The 26,999-nt window shown below is 41.7% G+C and overlaps 1 protein-coding gene across 2 annotated transcripts; it reads left to right on the plus strand.

The window, feature by feature from the left end:
• The first annotated feature begins 2,000 nt into the window (after positions 1-2,000).
• On the plus strand, positions 2,001-26,949 carry LOC121692874 (deubiquitinase DESI2). Of its 2 annotated transcripts, none has more exons than XM_042071862.1 (6): positions 2,001-2,021; positions 4,397-5,680; positions 13,690-13,762; positions 22,479-22,572; positions 23,137-23,278; positions 24,489-26,949. In XM_042071862.1, exons 2-6 carry the CDS (start codon positions 5,642-5,644, stop codon positions 24,732-24,734), a joined length of 594 nt encoding a protein of 197 aa, XP_041927796.1. In that variant the 5' UTR covers positions 2,001-2,021; positions 4,397-5,641; the 3' UTR covers positions 24,735-26,949. The 2 variants fall into 2 exon arrangements, with proteins under 2 accessions (XP_041927796.1, XP_041927797.1); XM_042071863.1 differs by lacking the exon at positions 2,001-2,021 and adding an exon at positions 2,716-4,201.
• Positions 26,950-26,999: the final 50 nt, after the last annotated feature.

Consider the following 26,999-nt stretch of genomic DNA (forward strand, 5'->3'; position numbering starts at 1 on the left):
TTGTTCTTCTCAGGCATATGAAGTCAGTTTTGAAAGAATGGAAAGATGGATGAATTGTGTGATTGACATGTCATCGTTCTCCATTGAGTAATGCACCAAGATCACCCACATTAGCCTGACTTGCCACTGGTGGGCAACGCATGGAGTGGTTTTGCAGCTCAGTCTCACAACACAAATCCCCTCCTCCCCAAATCCTGTTAGCATGTTGCTTCACCAGGCATGTGGGCATATCCAAGTGTATCTGGCACTGAACTAGCCACAGTGAATGGAGCTCTGTGTTGATCTGGAGCCATGGGTGTTTAAACTGCTATGTACACTACCCAAGCATTTGTCCAAGAAAAAAGGCAACATTTCTAGTGAGACCTTTAATTGGTCAATCTGTTTATTTTACACTAATAAGATCCTGCTTTGCCACCCCCCCCCCCACACACACACACACACACACACACACACACACACACACACACACACCCCTCTAATTCAGTCGTTTGCCTTGTGCATTTCTGGAAGATCGCAACAGAGAAACCACAGACAGCAATTAGCATTAATTGCAATAAAATTAATCACTTCATTCCACTGTTTAGATGCTCCACCACATAAACCACACGTACAGTCCCATGATTCAGCTGTGATCTGAGCCTGGTGTGTTGGGTGGGCAGGTGACCTACACCTTGAGTGTATGTCTGTCTGTGTGTGTCCTGTCTGGTCTTGTCTTGCACGTGAACCTTAAAGCCTTACTGGAGCTGTAAAGTACCGTCACACATCAGGGCAGGGAAGTGGTCAAGAATAAAGCCTGACTTTACTGTAATTACAACACTGTGTGGGCTGATGTCTTTTGTTTCGTTGTTGAGACTATAAAAAGATTTGAAAACAGTGTAACCCTTTCATTGAGAGAAAAAAATCCATGGATTTTGATGGGTGTGATTGCTTTTTATGTCAAGTCAAGTCAAGTCAAGTTTATTTATATAGCACATTTCATACACAGAGGTCATTCAATGTGCTTTACATAAACAAAACCAAACGATAATAACAAATAAAAGCATAGAAGGGCAATATAGTCAAAGAATAGTTAAAAGGTAAAGATCATAATAAAAAGAAAACATAAAACACAAGGTAAAATCATTTAAAAATAAAGAATAATTAGTAAGCAAAAACAAAGGCAAAAGTAGTAAAAAAAGTAATAAAAGACAAAGTAGAATAATTATCGAGGCAGATTCAGAATTTGTAACTCGGCACAGTTAGCAGAAAGCGTCTGAGAACAGTTTGGTCTTAAGTCTAGATTTAAAACTGGCTACAGTTGGGGCCTTTTTAATGTCATCCGAAAGTTGGTTCCACAGCTGAGCCGCATAGCAGCTAAAAGCTGCTTCACCATGTTTAGTTCTAACTGTAGGTTTTACTAGCAGGTTTTTCACCTGGGACCTGAGAGGACGAGAAGGTGTGTACTGCTGAAGCATGTCTGACAAGTATTTAGGTCCTGCTCCATTTACTGATTTATAAACAAGCAATAGTGCTTTAAAGTCAATTCTGTGACTTACTGGAAGCCAGTGCAAGGACTTAAGAATTGGAGTAATGTCTTTCTGTGTGACAGAGAGACAGGTGACCGGTCTCCTTAGCAAGGTTATCCGACCAACCACTGGAAAACAACTTTCTCAGAACAAAAACAGTCAACTTCAATTAAGTGTGTACAAGATCAACAAATACATGGCTTTAGCAGACATGGGGGACTCGAGTCACATGACTTGACTCGAGTCACATTTTTTAAGACTTGAGACTTGCTTGATAACATGTATAAAAGACTCGACTTGACTTTGACTTGCTATTCATGACTTGAGACTTGACTTAGACTTGAGACAAATGACTTGACCTTATTTTTTTCATCGATATTAAGGAGTTAACTTTACGATTTTAGAAAATCTGCTTAGGTGCTGTTGCATGCGTCACGCCAGCGAACCTGTCATTGTACCAAGTGACGCGACGCGACAGACCAACAGCAAGTGCCAGATCAAATGAGACAGACTGAGGTAGGCTAACGTGCAAATATGGAAGGCTCTACGTTTATACCAAAACATAATAATGTTTGGCTTCACAGATGATGTATCTGACAAGTCAAAGGAGAAATGAACAGCAGTCTGCAAGTGTGCAAAATAGCGACATAACCACCACTTTTTTTGCATGGGAAAACACTGAGAGCATAAACTGTGGTAATGAAAACATGACAAAGCCATTTGACTATCTTGTTCATAAACGATGGCGACAAGACTTCTCATTTTGATGACACTGGCACTTTCATTGACATAAATACTTGCTTTTGAGGAATGGACTATCCATTTTGAGCAAGTGACGTGCTTTTGAAGGTTATCAACTAGGTTTTGCAGTTTACACTAATTGTTTTGAGAAATGCACTAACTGCTGTGCAAATGTTAATAGTGATGTGAGAAAAGCACCAAAGCGACTGAGAAAAACTGTATTCTATAAACCGTTCAGATGTAGGCTATGTGGCTTGAATGAATGCAATGTCTATTTGTTTGTTACAAATAAATACTAGCCTATAGCTTATTTTTAAATGAAAACATGGGTAAATCATCATGAATTTCAATGATTTGGCTATGACTTGACTTGACTTGCTTGACCCAAGCTATGACTTGAATTGCTTGACTGTCACGAAAAATGACTTGGACTTGCTTGAGACTTGAAGGTTAAGACTTGAGACTTGCTTGTGACTTGCACATGTGTGACTTACTCCCACCTCTGGGCTTTAGACACTGCCCTCTTTTGTCCAGGTGGCCAAACAACAATTGAGTCACTGTTTTTGCTTTACTGATTAGATTAGATACATAATTGAAATACAGTGTGCACCAGCCTTCCTTCACTACATGCCCATCATTATTGTAGGCGTATTTCTCTCTACTGGAAATTCACAATCCTCAGAGAAGGTTGTGGGAGGGCGTTTTTGAGAGCAGACCCAACATTTTCTATTACATTTTCTGAAGAATCCCCCGTAGATTGCGTTGTTGCTGTGGTAACTGATAGTTATCTCTGCTGATTTTTAGACATGTGAGAAAATACTTTGTTATCTCTGTGTTTCCTCCATATTCATCCATTCATATTAAGATCTAAGCATTCTTTCCCTCACCACATTCATGAAGGTGGATCCTATGTATATATTGACTATAGCCAGTCTGAACCTCAGCTTCTTAGTCATGCATTGCAGCTGTGATTGGTCTGCAAGCTTCAGGCTCAAACTGCTCCTTGTCACATCACTGGAAAAACAATTTATGTGGGTCAGTGTTCCCAGGAAAATTAGACCATAAGAACTGCTCATTAGTTGTATACTTGCCCAGGTTACTTTCACTGCATTTTCACTATAGGTACTTGTATTTCTGATATGCTGCATTGGATTGCTGTGTTATTTAGTTGACCATAATACGCTCCAGTGTACTATGATTGGAATTGGAGCCTGGAGGAGATGCCAGGGAAAGAAGTGTCTGCATAAGAGGAAATCAATGCTCTTGCCTTCATTGTGCCTGGATGACAAATCATCACATGAGATAGGGGAGGGAAACAAGCTAAAGGGAGACTCATCATGGTTCTTGAAAATAAGTTAGAGTGATATGGACAATCAGTGTGATAATGATAATTTTGATAACTCTCTCACACACACAAACACACATACAGACTGTTCATCCCTCGTCACCCACTTTGTCCATTCAGTTTTCCTGGCTGCGGGCACTTTTCCGTGGCAAAATGTGACACTAGGGGTCCATGCAGTTTTCTTTCATCACAGTGCGCCTAGTGTGTGACTGTGAGAACTCACCCACTCTCTGTGTTTTTCTTATACCTCACTCACAAACACACACACACTGACACTAAAACAAACACACACTTAGGTGCCTTCTATTATTAGCGCGGTGGGCGCTGGGCGGTACACAATTTCCTGGATCTCAGCCTCCGTCAGCATGTGATTGGATACTATCCAAGGAGCTGTAATGAATGTAAGCACAGCTTCAACTGGTGACAGTATTTCTTTGGATATGACCTGCCTTTAGAAGGGCAGATTAAACCTTTCTATGACCTATGCATCGAAAACAACAATAGGATGGACAAGCGACACAAAAAACGCACAAAGCGACAAACAACACACAAAGCAACAGGACACAATAATGATAATGTCGGCTGTGTTTCCCTGTGGTTACTTAATTCGGTATGTGTTCTTTCAAGAGCGTCGTTTTTTTTTTTTTTCGCTCTCGCATTCACGCGCATCTGTGTGTTGACTATCCCCACCCCCACGCGCTGTTCACTGTGCTATGATGGAGGATGGATAGGGGGCTGCGTAATGATGCTGATGATGTAATCAAACCTCTCTCTCTGTCTCTCTCCTTTTCCCTCTCTCATGCAGAATCCGCGGACAACTTGCAGCACATAGCCAAGCTCCGGGGCTCCGGTGATGTCATCTGTTCCCCGTCTTTGAGTCGTGTCGTTTGGGGAGGACCGAGGCCGAGTTGGTAACCCCCCTTCGAACGCGAGCAGGTGGTTGCGGCGGGGCAGACGACGAAATCGTGGGGCTTTAGCAGCGTGTTTCACTGTCGCATCCCCTGGTCTGGTTGTCCTTGCTACACTCAGTAGCCTACTATGAGTATCCTACACCAGCCAGTCGCGAATGGCTGCAGCGAACTCAACTGCATCAAGTCACGACCATGGATCCGATGACCGTCTCAGAGTTCGCGTCGCCTGCACTTTACCAAGTAGAGTTTCGACACTGACGGAGGCCTCGAAGTAAAAAAAAAACCCTTACGATTTGATTTGGTAAGCTTAGGCATCCGTTCGTCCCTTCTTCAAGCCTCTAACCCGCTGGCTATAGGAAGTAGGCTAGGTGTTAAAAGGCGGATCAGCATCCGAGTTAAGCACCGGGCGCTCTTCACCAGATGTTGGACAGAACCTTACCCCGGCACTAGCTGGACCACTTTCATCGCTCTACCACTTGATAAGACAGCTTGCTCGGATTCTTTAAGGTGTAACAACGTCAGCCAAATCGACCATTGCATCTTTCGGAATCCAATAACGGAGCAGGTGAACTCAGTCTACCCAAGCTTCTTCCCAGTGCCTCAAATTAGCCCAGAGTCTATTGGACTGTTTACAGGATGTGGTGTTTTATTCCCTTTAGTTCAAGTTGAGATGCTTTTCGTGTTTTAAGTCTTAAGTGGTTGAGCCATCATTGCGAGCTAGGCCTTACATGTGCCTGATTCTGTTGTCTGGCTATAGGAAACCAATGACCACTGCTGTCCTTCGAACGCTTCTCTAAACCCCAGCCTGCCTTTCCCCATTTTTTCTACCTCTTCGCCTTTTGGTCCCTTTAAAGAAGAACCTGGATATGAGTGTTGTGAGAAGACCTCGGCACCTTTGACTGAAGGAACGAACAAGTCACCAGAGCACGTTACAAAGTGACAGTAGCGCGGCGGGGGTTTGTCAGAGACTGCCCAGTGTGTTTTCACCATGTTCATTCGTTGCCTTGATTAAACGGAATACGCGTACGCCTTCGGTGCGTGCAAGGTGCTGCTGCTAACCCTAGTGCTATCCCGGGAGCAATAAAGAACGTCGCTGAAGAGAGATCCGGACGCTTCGCCTTTTCACTCAGGAGCAAATAATGGCCAATGAACCGGTCATCCTTAACGTGTATGACATGGTAAGAAGCTTTCCAAGGTGTTTATCATCTTTGCATTAACTGACTGGCCTATTTTTGTTCACTCTCCTACTTTACAGAATTTCCTCACTCCCCTTCCGTAGAATATAAAATTATAATAGGCCTACAGCAAAATAGCTGCTTGCTCCCCAGCATTGGTGTTGAGGAGATTAGTTTGGTCTCAGATGAGCCTTATGTGTCAGATCCTAGTTATTGTCAGTGAAGTTAATTATTCACATATAATCAGCGATTTAATGACCCCATCACCTACATTCTTATTTCCAAAATACATTTTAGCCAAGGTAAAAATGACAAAGCTGTAGAAATGTAAACAATTCTTTAGCTAAGGCATTTCTGCAAAAAAAGAGCAGTAGATTAATCAACATGAACTGGATCTTTTCTCCTTTCCAACATGGGGAATATCAGGCCGTCTGCTATGGGATTCTAAAATAGCAGCTGATGTCACAGCATCATTTTGCAGTTTGATAGTATACAGTGTCTTTTGTTTAGTTTAGTATAGTTTCAGAATTAGGGTCTTGAAAGTTATCTCCAGTGAGGTCAAAGTTGAAGAAATCTATTTTGTTTATATAGAGTTCAGTATTCTGCTCTGAGCAGGACAGCAGTTATTCACAGGAGATGGTACCAGCCACAGACCTAGCACACAATCAGTCCAGTGTGTTAGCGAGCTTATCCAGTCACCTCTCCTTATTTCTCTTGGGTCTAGTGCAGTGTTTCTCAAAGTGTGTCTGGTCCGGGGACGCAAGCTATATTCCAAGTCGTCTTTGAGCAGATGTGGTATGAGTTGAGACGTAGATGAGTTTGCAATATTGAACCAACTTGTATGTAAATCCAAACAGCTCTGCAACACTGCCTAAGCTATGCCAGTTTAAATCATATGAATCCTCTGACACAATAAGCAAAGTGTAAAGACAATAAGCAAGGTGGTTCAGTGAGTAGGCCTATTGTGTAATATGTTGAAGTAGGCCTTTTTTGTGGTGGTCTGTGAGTTTTTTTTATTGGTTAAGTGGTCCTTGGTCTGAGAAAGTTTGAGAAAAACTGGTCTAGTGAGTTGAGCTTTGCTCAAATAGTGTTCTCATAGCTATCACTCATACACTAATTACAAAAAATCTCATCTATACATGACTGTACACTATACAGTACATTATGATGAACTGAAGAGTTGCTGCAGTTGGAATAGAGCATACATGTGTCAATCAGGTTTGCATGAAATGATAGGAGACGAAACAGTGTAACTTCACATTTTGTTGAAAGTCGATATGAAGCACAGATGCTTATCTCCAAGCCACCCAAACTGTATGTTTTCATTGTAATTGCCACAGAAAGAGTAAACACTGAGTTTCACAGGAGCCTCCAGAAGATTAGTCTGCCATCGTTAATGGGGTTCCCATGTAGTGTAGTTTACGGCCAAAGATTTCATTCACAGTCTGAAGCACATGAAAGACTGCATTTCTTCAAAGCAGCTTTAGAGCCCAATCTGTGCCTGAAAGCAGTTGACTGGATCAGTCAGTGCTATGTCAGATCAGAGCCACTTCCATGCTGCTGGCTCATATCTGGACTGTATTTGTAGTGTGGTGGAGTGGTCGACTTGAAATTAGTGAATGAATGAAGTCATAGAGGAGAGTCTTGCTCTCACGCTCATTCTGACACAATCATTGATCAATAAACACACACAAACAAGAAGTAGTGGGTCACAGTGGTTTCAGCGAGTGATCACTACAGTCACTATGAAATAAATTCTTCTCTGGTGTCTCAGCCAGGACTCGTGTCATCACCTTCGTTTGGCACCTCAGTGACCAGGGGACATTGGACAATTGGAATCTGCTATCCTGTTAGAGCTTTTTATAGTAGGCCCTGCCAAAAACTCTATTCTAGACATATTGGTGTGTGTGTGTGTGTGTGTGTGTGTGTGTGTGTGTGTGTGTGTGTGTAAAAGCAGTCACATGGCTGGTCTTCATTGGGACTGTCAGACATTGCACAGTTGAGCTCACATGTTGGAGCTAATCCAGCTTCCAAAAGTCACTCTGACAAGTTTAATTTATCTTGGAATTAAACAAACTTTTCCTTCTCTATTTCTCTCTCTCTCCCTCTCTCTCTCTCACTCTCTCTCTCTCCCCCTGTGTGCGTGTGCGTGTGCGTGTGTGTGTGTGTGTGTGTGCGCATTCCTCAAAGACAGTTAAGGCAACCATGTGGGACCATGGTTGGCTGTATTAAAGCACATCTCACAAAAATGTAGCACTGCAATGATAGTGTAACATTATTAAACATTCATTACTAACACACACACACACTCACTCTCTCTCACACACACACACACACACACACACACATTCCTGATTTACAAGCATGCCAGCCCATTCAGGCAGACAGGTGTCGGTTAGGCCACCCCCACCGCCAGACTTTCATGACTGATTGCACCCAGTTTGCTGGGCCTGATGCAAAAGATGCATGCAGATATATAAGCACACACACACACACACACACATACACTCAGCTATAAAACACACCGCTGTTCCAATAACTGATTAATTTTGTACTGCAACACGGAGGGGGAGAAATAGGTAACACACGTGTGTATCCGTGTGTGTGTGTGTGTGTGTGTGTGTGTGTGTGTGATAGAAAAGCATACACCCCTGAGAGATTCATTATAGTGGGGGCGTGTGTGTGTGTGTGTGTGTGTGTGTGTGTGTGATAGCGGGAACACATACACCCTTGAGAGATTCAGTGTAGTGGTGTGTGTGTGTGTGTGTGTGTGTTTCATAGAGGAAATACACCCTAGAGATTCATCACAATAGTGGGGGGTTGGTGCCTCAGCTGAGCCGCCACAGCTTCGCTTCACAACCTGAAACACCTGGTGCTCTACAACACACACACACACACACACACACACACACACACACACACACACACACTAAATGGGTACAAGTCAGTCAGATATGTATTGGTATGAAATAGGATAGTGTACTGTACAGAAGAGGAGAGAGTGTGTTTCCATGCCATATTCACAGTGCTTTGACGAGCCCAGATACTGACATGCTGGGAGGCATGGATGCAGTGAAGCATCAAATCTGAGCTTGGACACCGTGGGTGTGTGCGTGCTCATGCATGTAGTTGAATCCTGCTCATATTTTGTGACAAAGAAAAGGGAATTTACTGAAGAATAGCTGCCCAACATTTTGTGAATTTTGGAATAATTGGAAACACAAATAGTACAAATAGTTGGCTGCAGGCGAGATGTCAGATAAAACTTGGGAACTTGGGAACCCAACCTTTAAAAAGCAGGACCACTTACAACTTCTTAACTTTCCTTCAATGGCAATACCTACAGCTAAGTATTTTAGCCACAAAAGTATCCATCATTTTAATCTCGTCCTTTTTCCTTCCCCAAACGTCTCATCTGCTATGATGTATGTTTAATTGACCAGATTTGAGCTTTAAAATGGTTCTCAGTTTTCCAAAATGGTTCTCAGTTTTCCATCGAAGTTGGCTTTCGAGGGCTCGTTTAGTGCAGTTTTACATATGGTAATGCTTGGTAGCCAACTTTTGTGTTTCTTCATCATGATATAGGGCATTCCCATTGTGAGTCAATCTAATTTTACCTGTCCATGCTGTTGTGTCTTCTGATTGGTCGACCATGTGTCATTGCTGTGGGTGGTGTGTGAAGGCTCTCTGCATGGCTTCATACAGGGGAATCAAATGAGCCAGAACATTACAGGAAGAGGAAGCGTGGGTGTGTGTGTATGTGTATGTGTGTGTGAGCGTGACCGGGAGTGTGAGTGTGCCTAGCAGAGCATTATAGACTGACAGAGGTTAATGTCGTCTTTTAAGAAGCCAGCTTTTTCAGGAAACCCTCCCACATAAGGCCATGATTGACAGCTGAGATGTGCCCTACATACTCTTAACGATCTGCTGTCACGGTGACCAGACCCCCTACACCACCCCACCCCTCCGAGCTGCACCCAGCCCGAGCTCCCACACCTACCAAGCACTCACTGGAGGTTTTTTTGTGTCAGGGCTGGAGCATTCAGCAATAGCAAAGATTCTAGAGTGCTACGCTCTAAGATCTTTGGCGATAGCATATTACTGTGATCAGGGGTTGGATTTTGATACTTAAACTAACTATAAAGGTGTACGAAGGGGGGCAAACAAAATACAGGTATGTATTACAAATGTAGTAAATTGTGCGTCTTTAGAGAAAGTCATTAGCTTTTCTAGTTGTGTTGTCTTCAGGAGGACACATACCGGTAATGTAGAACTGCTTTAACAATCTCACTACAGACCACGAAAGATGGGGTCGGGGCCTAATGCTCTACACGGGTCAATGAGAGGCTGTGTGTGTGTGTGTGTGTGTGTGTGTGTGTGTGTGTGTGTGTGTGCGTGTGTGTGAATATTAAGCAGCAGCACCAGTAATGTACTGCATTTTTAATGAAAGACCAGCTGCTGTCGTGGCTTTTTACCTTCTCTCTTAGGAGTTGGAGGCCCAGACAGGGGTGGGCCTGTGTGTGAGAGAGAGAGAGTGAGAGTGAGAGTGGAGGTTGGGCAAATATAGCCTCTTTTGACAGATTTAATGTGTATGTGTCATATGTACAAGTATTGACTCCTCCCCTCCCTCTAGTCTGCTAGTGCTAGTGCTAGTCTGAACAGGTGTTCAAAACTGATCATGCAAAAATACAATAAAATGACAATAGAAATACAGTTACACATGCTACATACAAACATTCATATTAAACTCACAAACTCTGTCATAGCCATCTTGTCGCACTCTCATTTTGTGCCTAGTTTCTAGTTTTTGTTATTTCTGTTAGAGATGCTATAAATGTACAACTTACCATGACAACACAGGCGCTGTTGTCAAGAACCCATTTTGTGATTGAGAATGTCAGGATTCTGGTGAATGTATGGTCTATATGGCATGAAGCTATATAAGCACAAATGTTATTTTAAGTGTTTACATTAATGCAGTGTTCAGCACTGTGTGTGAAGGTAATGGGAATGGTCAACAACCTTTTTCCACATGTAATTTCCATGGCAACTTCCCATGGCACCTTGTCAAAGAGCAAAATTAATGATTAAAAGACAGCTTGTACGTTGGAATCCAGGGGACTAATGTTTGTGTGTGTAGGAAGAGCCAGGGTTAAAGTATGATGTTTGGTTTCTGAGGTCTGGTATGTGTCCTGGTATCTCTTTTTTTCTCTCTATCTCTCACACACACACTCAGTCAGTCAGTCACTCACTCACTCACACACACAAACTGACACACTCATACTCACTCAGAGATAAGACCGTCAGAGGAAAGCCTGGACAATCAGATTAAAATCTGAGTTGAAGCATTCATGTTGAATAACCTGTTGTTGATATAAAGCCTAATCCTTTCAACAGCATTGTGATAATACTTTAAGGCTTAAAAAGTTATGCTTTGTGTTCCCATGAGTTCTTGAGCTTTGAGCTTGCCAATATAAGAAATCTGAAGAACAACACTGCAAGACCCCCATAGCCACACACTTGAAATGTGTGTGTTATATCTTGGCTAAACGACACCCCTTAACCTTCACCTTGTGAAGGTTTCCCATGTGACGCCATATGGCTTTTGCACTATCTGAGACCTCCCTCCCAGCTGCAGTGCTTTGAAAATTGCACAGGTAAATTTATTTCCTACACATACTGAGCAATGTGTGTGTATGCATGGAGATCACTTATGTGCTTTGTGGCACCATATTCAGACAAAATGGATGCCTTTTTAATGGTAGAAGGTGCGCTGATGTAAATGCTAGTGCGCTGTGCAGATTTAAAACATAATCTCTGCTGATAGCTTGCAGACAGACAGGATGACTGAGTACAGAAGCCATATATGTTCTCTGCACTGGTCGCCTGAATATGCTTACAAAGCTAAAACTGGCTGGTCTGCTGTTATATTGATTTTTTCTTCTCTCTTGTTTTCCGTCCTCCATATCTGCAAGTCCTTAAAGGTACAGACATAAACAGACACACACCAATGCCCCCCCCCCCCCCCCCCCCCCACCCCCCACACACACACACACACACACTGACAGAAACATATAAGCACAAAACCAGACATAGCCACTTCCTTTGTGCTGTCAGAGCCTATTTCAGTATTCTGAGAGAGAGAGAGAGAGAGAGGGAGAGAGAGGGAGAGAGAGAGAAAGTGTGTTCTGTTCTTCCCTCCATAACTGTCTAATTGGAAATGCTTTGGCAATATAAAGTGATTTTTGTCTTAAAAGAGAGAGCAAGACAGAGAAAGAGATCAGCTCATAGACAGAGGGAGAAAGATGAGAAGAGTTGAAAGTGTTCAAGGAACTCAGTGTGAGAGATGACTGACACAGGGCACCCCCCCCCCCTTTTTCTCTCCCTCCCTCTCCATTTCTCTGAATGTAATTAATCATTGCTGCGGTTCTGATTTAATCAGCAGTATGCTCCCACTGAGACGAGTCTCTCTGACACCCTCATCTCTAAAATCCCAGCATGCACCTGGGAACATCACCGACTCCACCCAAGCCCTGCCCTATAGTTCCCTCCTGCCCCGTTCCCAAGGAGGGGGCTGCTTTTGTCCCTGCTGGGGACCCCTCCCCAGTACGCCAGCATTCTAATTCCTCAAACGCCTCCGAACAGTCAGGAACATCAACCGCTTCATGTTGAAGCCCCGCACAGCTGGACTCATGGTAGCTAAATTCTATCAGAATTGGGCCGTCCTTGCATAAAGGCCAGTGATGATACATTGAATGTCGCATTAGATATTCTCTCTGTATCAGGAACATAATTAAGTGGATTATTGAACAAGGATGAACCACAAGGTAATAGGATATTTAGCTTGCCCTTGACACCATTTGTTTCTCTGCGAGAGAGTCACAAGGAAGAAAGCAAAACAATCTTTCTTTTACTGCAGTCTCCATATCCATCTCCATTTGAATGTGAACATGAAGCTAACTGAAGGATCTATTGACCTTTGTTTGGAAGAGAAAAGGTGCTTTTTACCCTAAATGCAGCAGTCTCTAACCACCGTCTTTGGGTTCAGATCTGATGTTCCACAAACACAGTGACTTATTGCCTCTACTCTTGTTTCTACAGAAGAAATGCCCCCCCCCCCCCCCCCCCCTCCCTTCCTGTAACCTGATGCTGACCCTCTCATATTATAAATGGCAAGCAGAGTGCCACTGTGATGCATGGACCCTCAGTTCAGGTCTCGGAGGCTTTGGTTCAAATAAATGGGCTGCCAACAACTCCTCAGAAACATATGAACGAAATGCATATAAGCAGCACAGTGACATAGAGCTTGTGGTGTGCATCTGTCTGAAGGCAGGTTGATGGCTTTATTTCATTATCAACCTCCACTAAATCCAACATACAAAACGGATTTGCTTGCGTTTGCATGTGCACACACACACACACTCTCTCTCTCTCGCTCTCTCTCTCTCACACACACACACAAACAGAGAATACAGGATATGCACTCACTCTGACGGCGTCAATATCATGTCTTGTAATATAAAGCCTTCTCCATTTATCAGCTGCTTCTTAGCTGCTGACGAGCAAAAGTGCTATTACATTACAGACACATTCACACACACACACACGCACGCACACACACACAAGCATAAGCTTAACCAGTGAAACCCAGCCTTTATCAAGATTTATGAGTCTCTCACATGTACACTTAGCCAGTAACAAGATCTATAAATTGAATGTGTTTATGTGGGGGATGAGTGGTCAATGAAAGTGAGTGTGAGCATGTGTTTTGGAGTAGGGGGTATGTTAATTATCTATCTATGTATATGTGTGCTTGTACATATTGTTCTTATATGCCATATTTGCCATGTACAATGATGTTTTGTTGACTACTACACAGTGTGTGGCTCAGTAGTGATTTTTCTAGATTTAAACACTCTAAATCTTCTTCTGGCTCTGGGAAGTTTTTATATTGGCCAGTAATTTCTCTCTCATAAAGTCTTCCCCTGTTTTTCATCCTGTCTCAACTCCAGTACTGGATCAATGAGTACACCTCCACTCTGGGGATTGGAGTCTTCCACTCAGGGATTGAGATCTATGGCAGAGGTAAGAAACAAACCCTCATCTATCTTCCCAGCCTCTACCTCCTCCACCTCTTTTTGTTTGTTTGATAATGTGATAGCTGGTGTATAGACCCTTTCAACAATAAAAACAAAAACAATGCTTGAACGTTCTATTTGGGCCCCAATCTACTTCCTCTGCATTAAGATAACATATGGAATGTTAAAAAGGAAGTCTTGTGGGGCCAACTATGATGCTGATAATGGAACTCTCTTGAAAGGGTCCATAGTGGGTGAAGTAAGTATAGTGGGATTTGCATCAATGACATTATGTTTAAGAAAGATTTGACTATATATTTCACCACAGTTGTGCCTGTGGGTATTTGTAGCATTGTATTACAGCTGTGGGATTCAAAACTAAACTACAACAGCAAACAAAATAGAGTGAAGTGAACTGGTTTTCTGGTACAATCAGGTGTAGTTGGTGTTAGGGCTGGCAGAATAGTGCAACCCGACCCATCTATCTTCATGAATAAAGCAGTGTTCAGAACTGAGGTTTTGGGCTCGGTCCAAGTCTGCCGCGTGTTGCCAGTGCAGTGCTTTTAGCCCGACGTCAGCACAAATGTTTCAGTTCTGCACAGGACCGTTCAGTCCAACCGGCCACTGCGATAGCAGGCCTAAATCCATTTTTTTCATGCCAAAACTTTTCTCTTTTTGTTGCATTGAATGAATGAACAGATGCTTTGTTCTTTGTTTAAACCCTCAGCAGTGTTTCTCATTTATCATATTCAGTCTTTGTGAATATGCCTGCGTAGTGCCAGCAGTGTCAAGAAGTTGGTCCTTTGGCCCAGAGAGCATGTGTGCGCTGGTGATCTGGCGCAACAGTCTCTCCGTGTGCAAAGCTATGTGAGTGTGTGAGAGAGCGTTAGTCAGTCAGGTCGGTCAGGTTTTTGGGGAGCTGTGATCGTGTCGTTTCCCGGGGACTCATCCCCATCTATAGATCATCCCCATCTCTCTGGTGTATGTATGTATGGTTGTCTGTGAGTGGTGTGTGTATGTATGTGTGGTTGTGTGTATGTATGGTTGTGTGTGTGAGTGATATGTGTGGCTGTTTGTGTGAGTGGTGTGTATATGTGTAGTTGTGTGGGTGAGTGGTGTGTGTATGTGTGGTTGTGTGTGTGAGTGATATGTGTGGCGTGTGTGTGAGTGGTGTGTATATGTGTAGTTGTGTGGGTGAGTGGTGTGTGTATGTGTGGTTGTGTGTGTGAGTGATATGTGTGGCGTGTGTGTGAGTGGTGTGTATATGTGTAGTTGTGTGGGTGAGTGGTGTGTGTATGTGTGATTGTGTGTGTCTGGTTTCTATACACTTTGTTCCTGGAAGAGACACAGGACTGCAGCATTTGCTGAGAGATTGATGATGAAAAATGGTCTCCCTGTCATGCTCATCCTCATGAGAGGATGTGTGTGTGTGTGTGTGCGTGCGTGTGTGTGCATGTGTGCGTGCGTGTGTACGGCGTGTGTGTGCGTGTGTGGGTGTGCATGAGTGTGTGTGTCTGTGTATGTGTGTGTGTGTGTGTGTGTACATGTATGTGTGTATGCGTGTGTGTGTGTGTGTGTGTGAGAGAGAGAGAGAGACAGAGACAGAGACAGAGACAGAGACAGAGATAGAGAGAGACTCATTTATGCTACAAAAGTATCAGACTGCCTGGCCCACGTCACTGGGCATGACGCACAAAAGGGAGTGTGGAGGGACACAAAGGTTTGAATGCATCACTCCTGATACTGGAGCCAAAAGAGAAGAAGAATTAGCCACAAGACACGAAAATAAATCGATGACACACATTGAACGTCCAACTTTTAATCATCAAATAATTTCCTATCTAAAATGTTTCATAAAATGTATGGCACATGTTATGTATTTGCTGCTATTTGGTTATATGTGCATTGCATGTGAATTTTGTGACTAATTCTACAGGTCATTTGTCCAATCTTTAGTACAGATTTTATGAGTTTACATGTCAATCTTGAGATTGAGAAATGTGCTATATAAATTGTCTTGAGATTGAGAAAGGTGCTTTATTGTCAATTGTCTTGAGTTTGAGAAAGACATCATGTAAGTGCAACTGAAAATGAAAATGCACTGTTAATATCCGAAGTCTTCTTTTTCTTCTTCTTCTTCTTCTTCTTCTCCTTCTTCTCCTTCTTCTTCTTCTTCTTCTTCTTCTTCTTATTACAGTGCATGAAAATGCACTGTTCTGTTATCCGAAGTCTTCTTCTTCTTCTAACCAAAATGTCATCATTGCCCTTGGACATTTTCAGCTGGTTTGGAAATTTGGACTAATTTTAACATCACTTTTCCCCCTTTTTAAATATATATTTTTTTATTTGTTTATTTGTTTTGTTGTCTGTCTTGTATGTCTTGGTGTCACGGGTACGCTGGTGACTACGCCGCTCCGTCCGGCATTTTTTGTTATTTTTTTAAATGTATTTGTCATGTCTTGATGTCATGGGTACGCTGGCGACTACGCCGCTCCATCCGGCATCTTTTGTCTTGTTGTTATGTGTCTTGTTTGTGGAGCGCTTTGGGTTGCACTATGTGCATGTTAAATGCGCTTTAAAAATAAATCTGACTTGACTTAAGCAATGTATTTTTTATTTTTGTAAACTTTATACTTTTTGAGATATTACCAAAAAACAAGCTTATTTTCCTCATAGACTTTGCATTGGAACTATGACATCATAAAGGGCTAATTAAACTGATTTGCACTTGTATCAACTGCCAGCTGCTCAACTAGGCCCCCTCAAAGAGCCAATTAAACTGATTGCACCTGTATCAACTATTTTCTGCTCAACTAGGCCAACTCTCTCCATTCTACAAGGATATAAGGCACATTCCATCCAACGTTCTATAGTATCCATCCATTTTCTTCAAACCATTCACTCATTCATATTAAACTATTTATCAACATCCATTAAACAATCTGCCTATTAACATTCATTCAACTTTGTGTCTATCTACATCCATTACACTATCTACATCAACTTTTAAACTATCTACTCTGTCTCAGGCTTTAAGCATAACTAAATTTGGCTCTTAAGACTACAAATCCTGTTCAACGGTTTCCTCTGCCTACAGCTGTTTCAAAATAAAAGTACTCACTACAATAATTCACTATTAAATGATTTAACTATTTAAACTACTCGACTATTTAACTGTTTAGCCATTCCAACTGTCAGTTGTCATCAGCTACGACCAGAGATGGGAGTAAGTCACACATGTGCAAGTCACAAGCAAGTCTCAAGTCTTAAAGGTGCCATGTGTAAGAATTGAGGTAAAAATATCCAAAAAAATGAGCTACACACATCAAAAGAATGAGAAGAAATAAGGGCGTTGATGTCATTAAAAACACGACAAGGTATAGTGCTGCAGAGATATCAACCTGAATTAGCATGCTAAATTACTAGCCACAGTCCGGCAGGTGTCCTAATACCAGTTTCGGCCATGGGAGGCGGTATGCTGGCAACATAACCGCTAGCCAAACTGCAAGACATGTTTCCCGGTTGTTACTCTAGGGTAGACCATCTCACTTTTTGGAGGTATACTGCCCCCATCTTTTATGGAAGGTGGAGTATGAATTGATTTTTTGGCGGACATTACACATGGCACCTTTAAAGGAGAATTCCGGTGTGATATTGACCTAAAGTGTATTGAAACATGATACCGAGTGTGAACGTATGTCTCATAGCCCATCTCGGCTTGTCCCCTGCACTCCAAAATCTGGCGCTAGTTAGCCGATGCTACCAACAGCTTTTTCAATAGTGGTGCTTCGGCATCGGGCTAGCCATGCAAATAAATCACTGTTTTACACCCATTTACGAGGCTCAATGTATCTCCACACTTCATTGGTAGACTTCCGAGGGCCCTGACATTTAATCCAAAAATAATTCAGTGGAAATGCATGGATTCCAGTTGCTGCTACTGGAAGAAACTGGAATCCATGCATTTCCACTGAATTATTTTTGGAATCTGATCCCTTATCATACCTGTTCATTCTTACTCGTTGCTCGACTTATCGTGACTAAATTCAAGATGGCTGCAAACGCTAAACTTCGTGAAGATACTGTCTGTATAAATCGTCTTGTAAGTAAACTACCAGTGCTTTTTCAAAGTTCTCAATGTCTCGTTTTAAATGTCAGGGCCCTCGGAAGTCTACCAATGAAGTGTGGAGATACATTGAGCCTCGTAAATGGGTGTAAAACAGTGATTTATTTGCATGGCTAGCCCGATGCCGAAGCACCACTATTGAAAAAGCTGTTGGTAGCATCGGCTAACTAGCGCCAGATTTTGGAGTGCAGGGGACAAGCCGAGATGGGCTATGAGACATACGTTCACACTCGGTATCATGTTTCAATACACTTTAGGTCAATATCACACCGGAATTCTCCTTTAACCTTCAAGTCTCAAGCAAGTCCAAGTCATTTTTTGTGACAGTCAAGCAAGTCAAGTCAAGTCATAGCTTGGGTCAAGCAAGTCAAGTCAAGTCATAGCCAAATCATTGAAATTCATGATGATTTACCCATGTTTTCATTTTAAAATAAGCTACAATAGGCTAGTTATGAACTGCTGGAGTTTTATTTGTAACAAACAAATAGACATTGCATTCATTCAAGCCACATAGCCTACATCTGAACGGTTTATAGAATAAGATGAAATGTATACGAATAAAAATAAATGTATTTCAAGTAGACCTATTATAAAATAGCCTATTATTGTTTCAATATGCCTCAAATATTAGGTCAAATCATGAAAATATATTCAAACAGTTCAAGTTACACCTGTCCTGACCTGTCACATCTCCAGGAAACCAATAATGTTGAAAAAGTGAACTAATCAATCAATCAAACGCTGCTGCCAACGTCACTGCCAAACTTTGACAAGCGCGACAGCGCAATGGGTTTTAGGAGGGTTTAGAACCGTCAATGCTATATCATATTATACATAAGCCTAACATGTGAAATAAGCTACTTTCCTATGCTGATTGCTGGCAGTTAGCTAGGCCTACTTACTGTTGTTAGCCTACTACTAGGCTGTAACGTATGGAACAGGGACGTGTTTAAGAGGGAGGGAGGGAGAAAGAGAGGCGCTTATTTTAGGTTACATTGGCAACATTTTCGCTATATATCAAGATTAAACTTAGACAAGAAAATATTTCACTTTGCCATTTCACACATTTTAACCTAATATGGCGTTAACTAAAAAGCATAATAGATTCAAAGCCAACTCTTAACATGCCTCAAATTTGACGTTAGGTTTCTAACACTACTAACTTCGGATGAAAATCAACGTGGTGGTGGTTATGTCGCTATTTTGCACACTTGCAGACTGCTGTTCATTTCTCCTTTGACTTGTCAGATACATCATCTGTGAAGCCAAACATTATTATGTTTTGGAATAAACGTAGAGCCTTCCATATTTGCAAGTTAGCCTACCTCAGTCTGTCTCATTTGATCTGGCACTTGCCGTTGGTCTGTCGCGTCGCGTCACTTGATACAATGACAGGGTTCGGTCGCGTGACACATGCAACAGCACCTAAGCAGATTTTCTAAAATCGTAAAGTTAACTCCTTAAAATATATGAAAAAAATAAAAAGTCAAGTCATTTCAAGTCATTTGTCTCAAGTCTAAGTCAAGTCTCAAGTCATGAATAGCAAGTCAAAATCAAGTCGAGTCTTTTATACATGTTGATCAAGCAAGTCTCAAGTCTCAAATGTGACTCGAGTCTGACTCGAGTCAAGTCATGTGACTCGAGTCCCCCATGTCTGGCTATGACTCCCGCCAACTGTTTCCTCTGCCCACAACTGTTTCAAAACAGAAGTTCTCACTGCACTAATTCACTATTAAATCATTTAACTATCTAAACTACCGGTACTCAACTATTTAACTGTTTAGCCATTCCAACTGTCAATTGTACCTTTGTTACAACCTTGACGCAGCCATAAAAAAGTGCGGTACAGTTGTAACAGTATAGCGTCATGAATGTAACAGTGCTAAAATCGTGAATCCTATAACATATTTTAACACAAAACACTGCCTGGCTTAAACAAAGAGGATCTGTTTTCATATAAAATCAACAAAAAAAGTGTATGTATGACTGTTGAAGCTAATTTATTGCATTATTGATTAGCAATTGCAGACCATATGTTACGGTGCTAGCTCACAATAACCTTTAAATATGCTTATTTTGCTGCACCGTACGCTGGCGACCGGGGTTCGATTCCCGCCCCGTGGTCCTTTCCGGATCCCACCCCGACTCTCTCTCCCACTCGCTTCCTGTCATTCTCCACTGTCCTATCGAATTAAAGGCATAAAAAGCCCAAAAAAATATACTTAAAAAAAAAAATATATGCTTATTTTGGCCATATCCACTTGATAAAACCAGTAAATATAGTTGATAAACTGCTAATTTTTTTACATGTCTGAAACATTTGGTCCAACAGTGATATTTCAAGTTGCTGTGTTAACTTTAATATGGTGATCGCGGCACAAAAATCATAATCCATAACTCGCAATCAGAATGTTCACGCATGCGCGATAAAATCAGTTCATTTTGCCATTGAGACATGTGTTACAACTGGGTCCGTGTAACGCTTTGCAGTGCTTTGTTCTATTTGTTCCATCCATCGGGTCCAAATAAAAAATGTGTTCAATAATCCAATTTTCAATTTGTTTTAACTGGTCAGCAAATAGATAATTGCTGCTATTTTCTAAATGTGTCATTAGTCACGCAAGATAAAGAAAACAGAAACTCGATTGGAAACAAAAGTAAAATTCAGTTAATATTGGATTTTGGCCCCCTTTTTTTTACTGTTTTTGTTGGGCTGAACCACGCGTAGGGGTGGATGACCTGATAGATATTGGCGCGCGGTGTTGGTGATCACATTTTATCAGCGGATGTAGAGCATAGACTGTAAAAAATAGATGTAGAGATGGAGGGCTATCAAACACAGTTCCGCTTGCATCAAGGTGCCAAGCGATTGATAATGTCAGCTCGAGATCAGAACTTCAGATGCAGAGGGAGACTGCGTCCTGACACTTATGAGTAGGCATACGTGAGCCCTAGTAACCTACAGGCCAATGTAGGCTTGCTGTTGAAATTAATAAATGGATAAACGGATAAATTAGGCTCACCGTTGTGTCTTCGTTTAGCCTAATGAAACCTAATGTAGCGTAAAGCGTTAAATAAGCAAAAATACCACGTCAAACGTGCTGACTGACGTCGATGGCAAAGCATTCTGCTTTGGGGAATTATTTGCTATGGCATGGCCATGGTATTCAAATATAGGCTGCTGTAGATATGTTCAACATAGGCTGAAAGTTATGTTTAACGTGCCTTCTCCCCAAAAAGTTTGTCATTAATCTCTAAAGTAATGAGTCAAAATCACAAACAACTTCAGGCGGCGCTCCCTTCCACCATCTAGCCTGGCCCAGCTAGATGGTGTTCTCCCCCCGGTGTTCGTGGTTCAGTCCAACCACAAGGACAAAAAAGGATAGAAAATTGACGCATCATTTCAATTTTTAACTTCTGAACAGAAAACCGTAACTGTGCTCAATTGAAAAGCAAAATAAGCAACAATAACCCATTTACTGTGCCGTCCTAAAGAATGGATAACGGATTTTTAAGCCTATTTTTATATTTTTTCATGTGAATTCTGCAAATAGAACATAGCACTGCAAGGCGTTACACGGACCCAACTGACCCGCACAGGTCATGTTTTTCTTTTCATTTAATTGCATTTGCTGTGAATCAAATGGCACTCATGTTAACTTGAAACAGAGGGACTGAAGATATGAATGACATGTGATTGAAGTCCACACGGTCAAATTTCACGAAGCAGACTTAAACAAACAGTTGCAGTTAAAAAATGTAAAAATAATCGCGATGCTTGAATTTTGCACCTTTTTGCTTAATATCTCTGGTCGTATTTATAGTAGACCATTCATATGTGGATGGCTGTAAAATTATACATAATTGCATGATATGTGTCTGTTTACGTTTCCGTAGCTACACCATATCTTGAGAATAAAACACTGTTACATTTGTACCGCTGTTACAATTGTACCAGTTCTCCCCTACTCACTACAATAATTCACTATTAAATTATTTAACTATTTAAACTACTCAACTATTTAACTGTTCAGCCATTCCAACGGTCAGTTGTCATCAACTATAACTCCCGCCAACTGTTTCCTCTGCCTACAACTGTTTCAAAATGAAAGTCCTCACTACAATAATTCACTATTAAATTATTTAACTAAACTATCCAACTATTTAACTGTTCAGCCATTCCAACTGTCAGTTATCATCACCTATGACTCCCGCCAACTGTTTCAAAATAAAAATCCTCACTACAATAATTCAGTATTTAAATCATTTAACCATTTAAACTACTCAACTATTTAACTGTTCAGCCATTCCAACTGTAAGTTATCATCAACTACATGCATGCCTCCAGCCAACTATAGCCTATTAAACTACTACCTACCTAGCAACCAACATAGCAACGAACTTGAAATAAAGCATCTATGTCAGTTTCCATAGCAACCAACATGATTACCCTAACAACAATCATAGAAACAGCTTTATTTAGCATTGCAACATCCATGTCTAAGCAAAACCATTGTAACCATCTCTACATTATTATGCACTGGTAATTCCTTGGAATTATATTTTATAGTTATTATTCTTCTGTTTTTTTGGCCAGAGTTTGCATATGGCGGCCATCCATATCCTTTCAGTGGAATCTTCGAAATCAACCCTGGAAATGCCTCTGAGCTCGGAGAGACTTTCAAATTCAAGTGAGTGTAATTAAACACACACACACACACACACACACACACACACACACACACACACACACACACACACACACACATTCACACACTGAATCTCTCTTTCTCTCTCTGACTCTCTCTCTCTCTCCCTCTCTCTGACACACACACAAGTTGTCACTCTGGCTAAATACTAAATAATCCTGGCTTTGACCAGGAGATGAACAATATTGCCAAAAAGTGGAAAGGTAAGAGCAGAGGATGTAAAGGTCAATTCCTGGAGTGAGTTGTGGAAAGAGATCTGGGACCAAGGTTACAGTGTCTGTAACTGGAGTATTCTATCAATATAATCAAGGACTGTCTTTCTCAGTCTGACACATTCAGTTTACCCTCACTCATCTGCACACATGCACACAAAGACAACTGGTTAACAGTGAATTTACTCAAGATAGAAATAATAACATTACACTGCATGCTGTAAATGTCTTTTATCCAATTTGTAACTAAAGTAGGCGTTTGGTGTAGAACATATGAAAAACACTTAATTCCTATTACAAAGATAATTTTAATATTTGTTCCTGACTCCTACAGGGAGTCGATTGCACTGGGCACAACTGACTTCACAGAGGAGGACATTGACAAGATCATGGAGGAGTTGGGAAAGGAGTTTAAAGGCAATGCCTACCACCTCATGCACAAGAACTGCAACCACTTCTCCTCCTCCCTGTCAGAGGTGAGGCCTGCGTTGACACTGTTCCTTGATAGCGTTATCACAGATCACCATGGGAAACTAAAGACATGGGCAGACTGGATTGGAAGGCCTGTTTTTTTTATGTGGGCAAGGAACTGAACACAGAGAGAACACTAACCTTGTAAACACGGAGGAAAATGTTCTTGTCAGTGCATGATTAAAACAAAAGCCAGGTGCCCTGTAATAGCAAGAGGGATTCAGGTCAGAGGGGAGGCAAAAGCACAGGGTGTTCCAAAGCGAGACCTTGATGATCAGACATCTGAAATCCTTGAGAAGTCATACCAGACACAGCAGAGGCCAAGTAACCAAGAAATGTGAACAGCAAAAGACTGAATATATTGCTATGCCTTGTGTAACATTTATTATTATTTTTTTGATACAGAAGATAAAGCATGGAAGAGTGTTAAGACAAAAGAACATTATGACATTGACTTTATCAATTGAAAAGAAAATTCTGCAAAATGTTGGTCAAAACATGGTTACAAATGCCTTTATCTTAGCACTCTATGTTCCTTCTACAAGATTTCTCAGTACAATGACATCAAAGATATCAACTTGTGTTGCCATGATATCATAGATGAAATGTGATAATGTAATTACATCCAATGTGTCTCAAGGGTAATATATCAAAATGCCCTCCACCGATGACAGAGATGACAATGGTGTCCCAGTAAAAAGAAGACAATTTTTGTCTCAATTTCTCAAGTAATGTTTACATTACATTACATTACATTTGGCTGACGCTTTTTTAGCCAAAGCGACTAACAACATGGTAAACAGTTTAAGTTTTAGAGCAATTCTCAACAATTTTAGGACAATTTAAAAACATTATTTATACATTATTATTGATAACTACAATATATTTCTGAATATAATTCAAATTCATGAATTCAGTGAATAACAATAGAGATGAAAGGCTGACTGAAAACATGCTAATTCTTTACCATTGGTCTAATCATACTAATCATACCAATCATGCTAATCATACCAATCATGCTAATCATAACACCATGCTTTCACTGCAGTAAAACCATTGGTCACGTGCTAATTACAACACTACGTAACTTTCACTGCAGTCAATAACACAGAGTGCAGTTATCAATACATGTACTGTGGGAACATATGTAATACAATGACTATACTGATTAAAAGTGTGTGTTTGTGTGTGTGCGTGCGTGTGTGTGTTTTCCAGCTGCTGTGTGGCCGCGAGATCCCTCGCTGGGTGAACCGGCTGGCCTACTTCAGCTCCTGCATCCCCTTCCTCCAGAGCTGCCTCCCGAAGGAGTGGCTGACGCCGGCTGCCCTCCAGAGCCACATCAGCCTGGGCCTCCACAAGGACGAGCAGGCCGAGTCCAGTGACGAGGACTCCCCCTCGGCCACCGGGGCCTCAGGAGGTGCCTCTGGGGCCTCCCACAGCTGCCGTCACACCCGGGTCTGACATTGGGACAGGCCGCGTTGTGTTGTGTCGCGTCGCATAGCTAAAGCACGAAACTCTGCTGTTTCCCTTTGGGGCTAGTTGCGGCCCCACCGGCAGGCTTGGATGACCAACTAACCTCACCTCTCTCCAAAGATCAATGGATAGAATCAAACCGAGAGATAGAGAGAGAGATGGAGAGGGAGGGAGCGAGAAAGAGAGGAGTGATCCTACTCTGACAACAGAGCCACCACGGATTACAGATGATGCCCAGTTTATCTCCTTAGCTACAGACTCACCGTTCTTAGAATTTATTTCCTTTTTTCACCCTTTTAGAGGAACTAGCCTTTTGCCAAGCCATTTTTTTAAACTGTTCCTCTTTTACGGGACAAGAAGATCCCTGCTCTTTTTAAAGTATGGACAGTGGAGACTGACCAATGGCAATCTTCTGTTTTTGTATTCCTCCCTCATCTTAGATTAAAATGATAAATTAGCCTGTCTCTCTGCTCCTGCACCAGTAGCTCAGTTGTCCCTTCGTAGAATAGGTGTCTACCTGAGACGGGACTCAGATTTACCTATGAACTTTTCTTTGTTGTCTCTGTTGTCACAATGAGCAACCAGGTTTGCAGGCCTCAGAATTGGTTTAGCACTGCACTGGTCAATCAGAAGTTCAAGGGGGAAAAAACAATGTGCCAAGTTGAAAGGATCCCATTCTGCAGATGTCCTCAAAAACATGTCCACCAACCAGAAAATATCAACAAACAGCATAAGCTTGCATACTGTGGGAACAATTTTGTTTCATGTTTCAAGTTTCAGTTGGTTTTTATTGTCATCTGTCGTCTGTCTTATTTTAAGATCAAATTCAGGATTTGTTTCTTTGTTGTAGAACAGAATTGTTTCCAATAGGCAGATGGTTGGCTGAGTTGTACTAATGAATATTTAACTTACTGTATATGAGATTGGTATTTTAGTCTTGACAGGAGGACATACAAACACACACACATCCAGTCTTGAATACACATGCCTGCTCCCACACACTAACACATACACTGACATGCGTACATTGCGTTCTTTCTGTAAAAAGTCTGCCATAAAACCTCTCAGTTGTTAATTCACAGGCTCACAGATGAACAGTTGCCTGTCTGTATTCAAATGCCCCATCTGAACAATGATTGGAGTTGTTGTGCTTCTGATTGATGGGGGAAGGGAGATTGGAGGATAGGGAGTGGAAAAGGGTGTTGAAACCGGGGGGGTTTCTACTGTGAAGTATTCCACAAAGGCTGTGAGGAGTGAACGAGCTAAACTTATGGCTCCCACATTAACGGCCACTCAGTTTCCCTGCTGCCCATGCCTGCTCATATGATCTCTGAGGTAATGGTGGTGGGGGTTGGGCAACAGGGTCGTCTGGCAACCTACCAGTCTTGGGTTTCCCAAAGGCTGTTTTTCTGTGTATAGTCTCCAGTTAAAGTTTTGGGTTGGGACTGAAACAAAATGCATTGTGCACCCACTAATATGTCTCACACCTCTGAGTAGTTTGGTGCCATATACCATGCGTGTTTCAAAGAGGGGTTTCGTGGAAATAATCATTTGAAAAACAAATTCAATCATTCCCTTTTCCTTTATGTTTGTGTTACAGTTTCACTCTGTCCATGTGGCAGTGCTGCTAATGTAGGTGCATACATGCTCTCTCCATCTCCGTTCCTTATGAGGCTGTTTTTAATTTCAGAACCCACAATCTGTACGTTTGTTTGTATGTTTATTTGTGTGTGTGTGAGTCTGTGTGTGTGTGTCTGTGCGCGCATGTGTGTGTGAGTGTGGTATTCCTCCATACAGGGCTCTACTCCCAGCCCCCCTCTCAGGTCCTCAGAGTACAGTCACATGGTTTTCAGTGGTGTGCCACAGGTGTTCAGGCTCCATAACAATGAGAACGGCACAAAATATTTATAGAACACTTTCATATTTCTATTCATTCATGAAACCATGGTATTGGCCTCTATTTGACCTGTTTATCTCCAGACTTATTTCATTATTTTGGAATGATGTTTGAAAGGCCAGTGTCCTGACTTCACCTCAGAAAAAAATCTTTTGTTAGTTTCTAATGAGGCAGTTAAAGCTACCAGTGTGTTTTTTTCTACGGTAGGCTACTGAGTCAGTTTCAACCTTGGTATTTCCTTTTCTGAACTCTTAATGCCACAAATTTTAAGAATGGTTGAAGAATAAATAATTCGAATTTTTTTCAGTCGCTTTGTCATTTTTAATGATCAGTTGTGAAGCTTTATTTAGGCTAGC

Source organism: Alosa sapidissima, chromosome 19 (genome assembly GCF_018492685.1).
Source record: "Alosa sapidissima isolate fAloSap1 chromosome 19, fAloSap1.pri, whole genome shotgun sequence".
In the NCBI taxonomy this organism is placed as follows: Eukaryota; Metazoa; Chordata; class Actinopteri; order Clupeiformes; family Clupeidae; genus Alosa; species Alosa sapidissima.

Bases quoted from the DNA above. Each gene is read 5' to 3' on its own strand.
- LOC121692874 (XM_042071862.1), top strand. From the start codon at position 5,642: ATGGCCAATGAACCGGTCATCCTTAACGTGTATGACATG. The intron at 5,681-13,689 runs GTAAGAAGCTTT...TCTCAACTCCAG, and splicing joins TCCTTAACGTGTATGACATG to TACTGGATCAATGAGTACAC. The intron at 22,573-23,136 runs GTGAGTGTAATT...TGACTCCTACAG, and splicing joins GGAGAGACTTTCAAATTCAA to GGAGTCGATTGCACTGGGCA.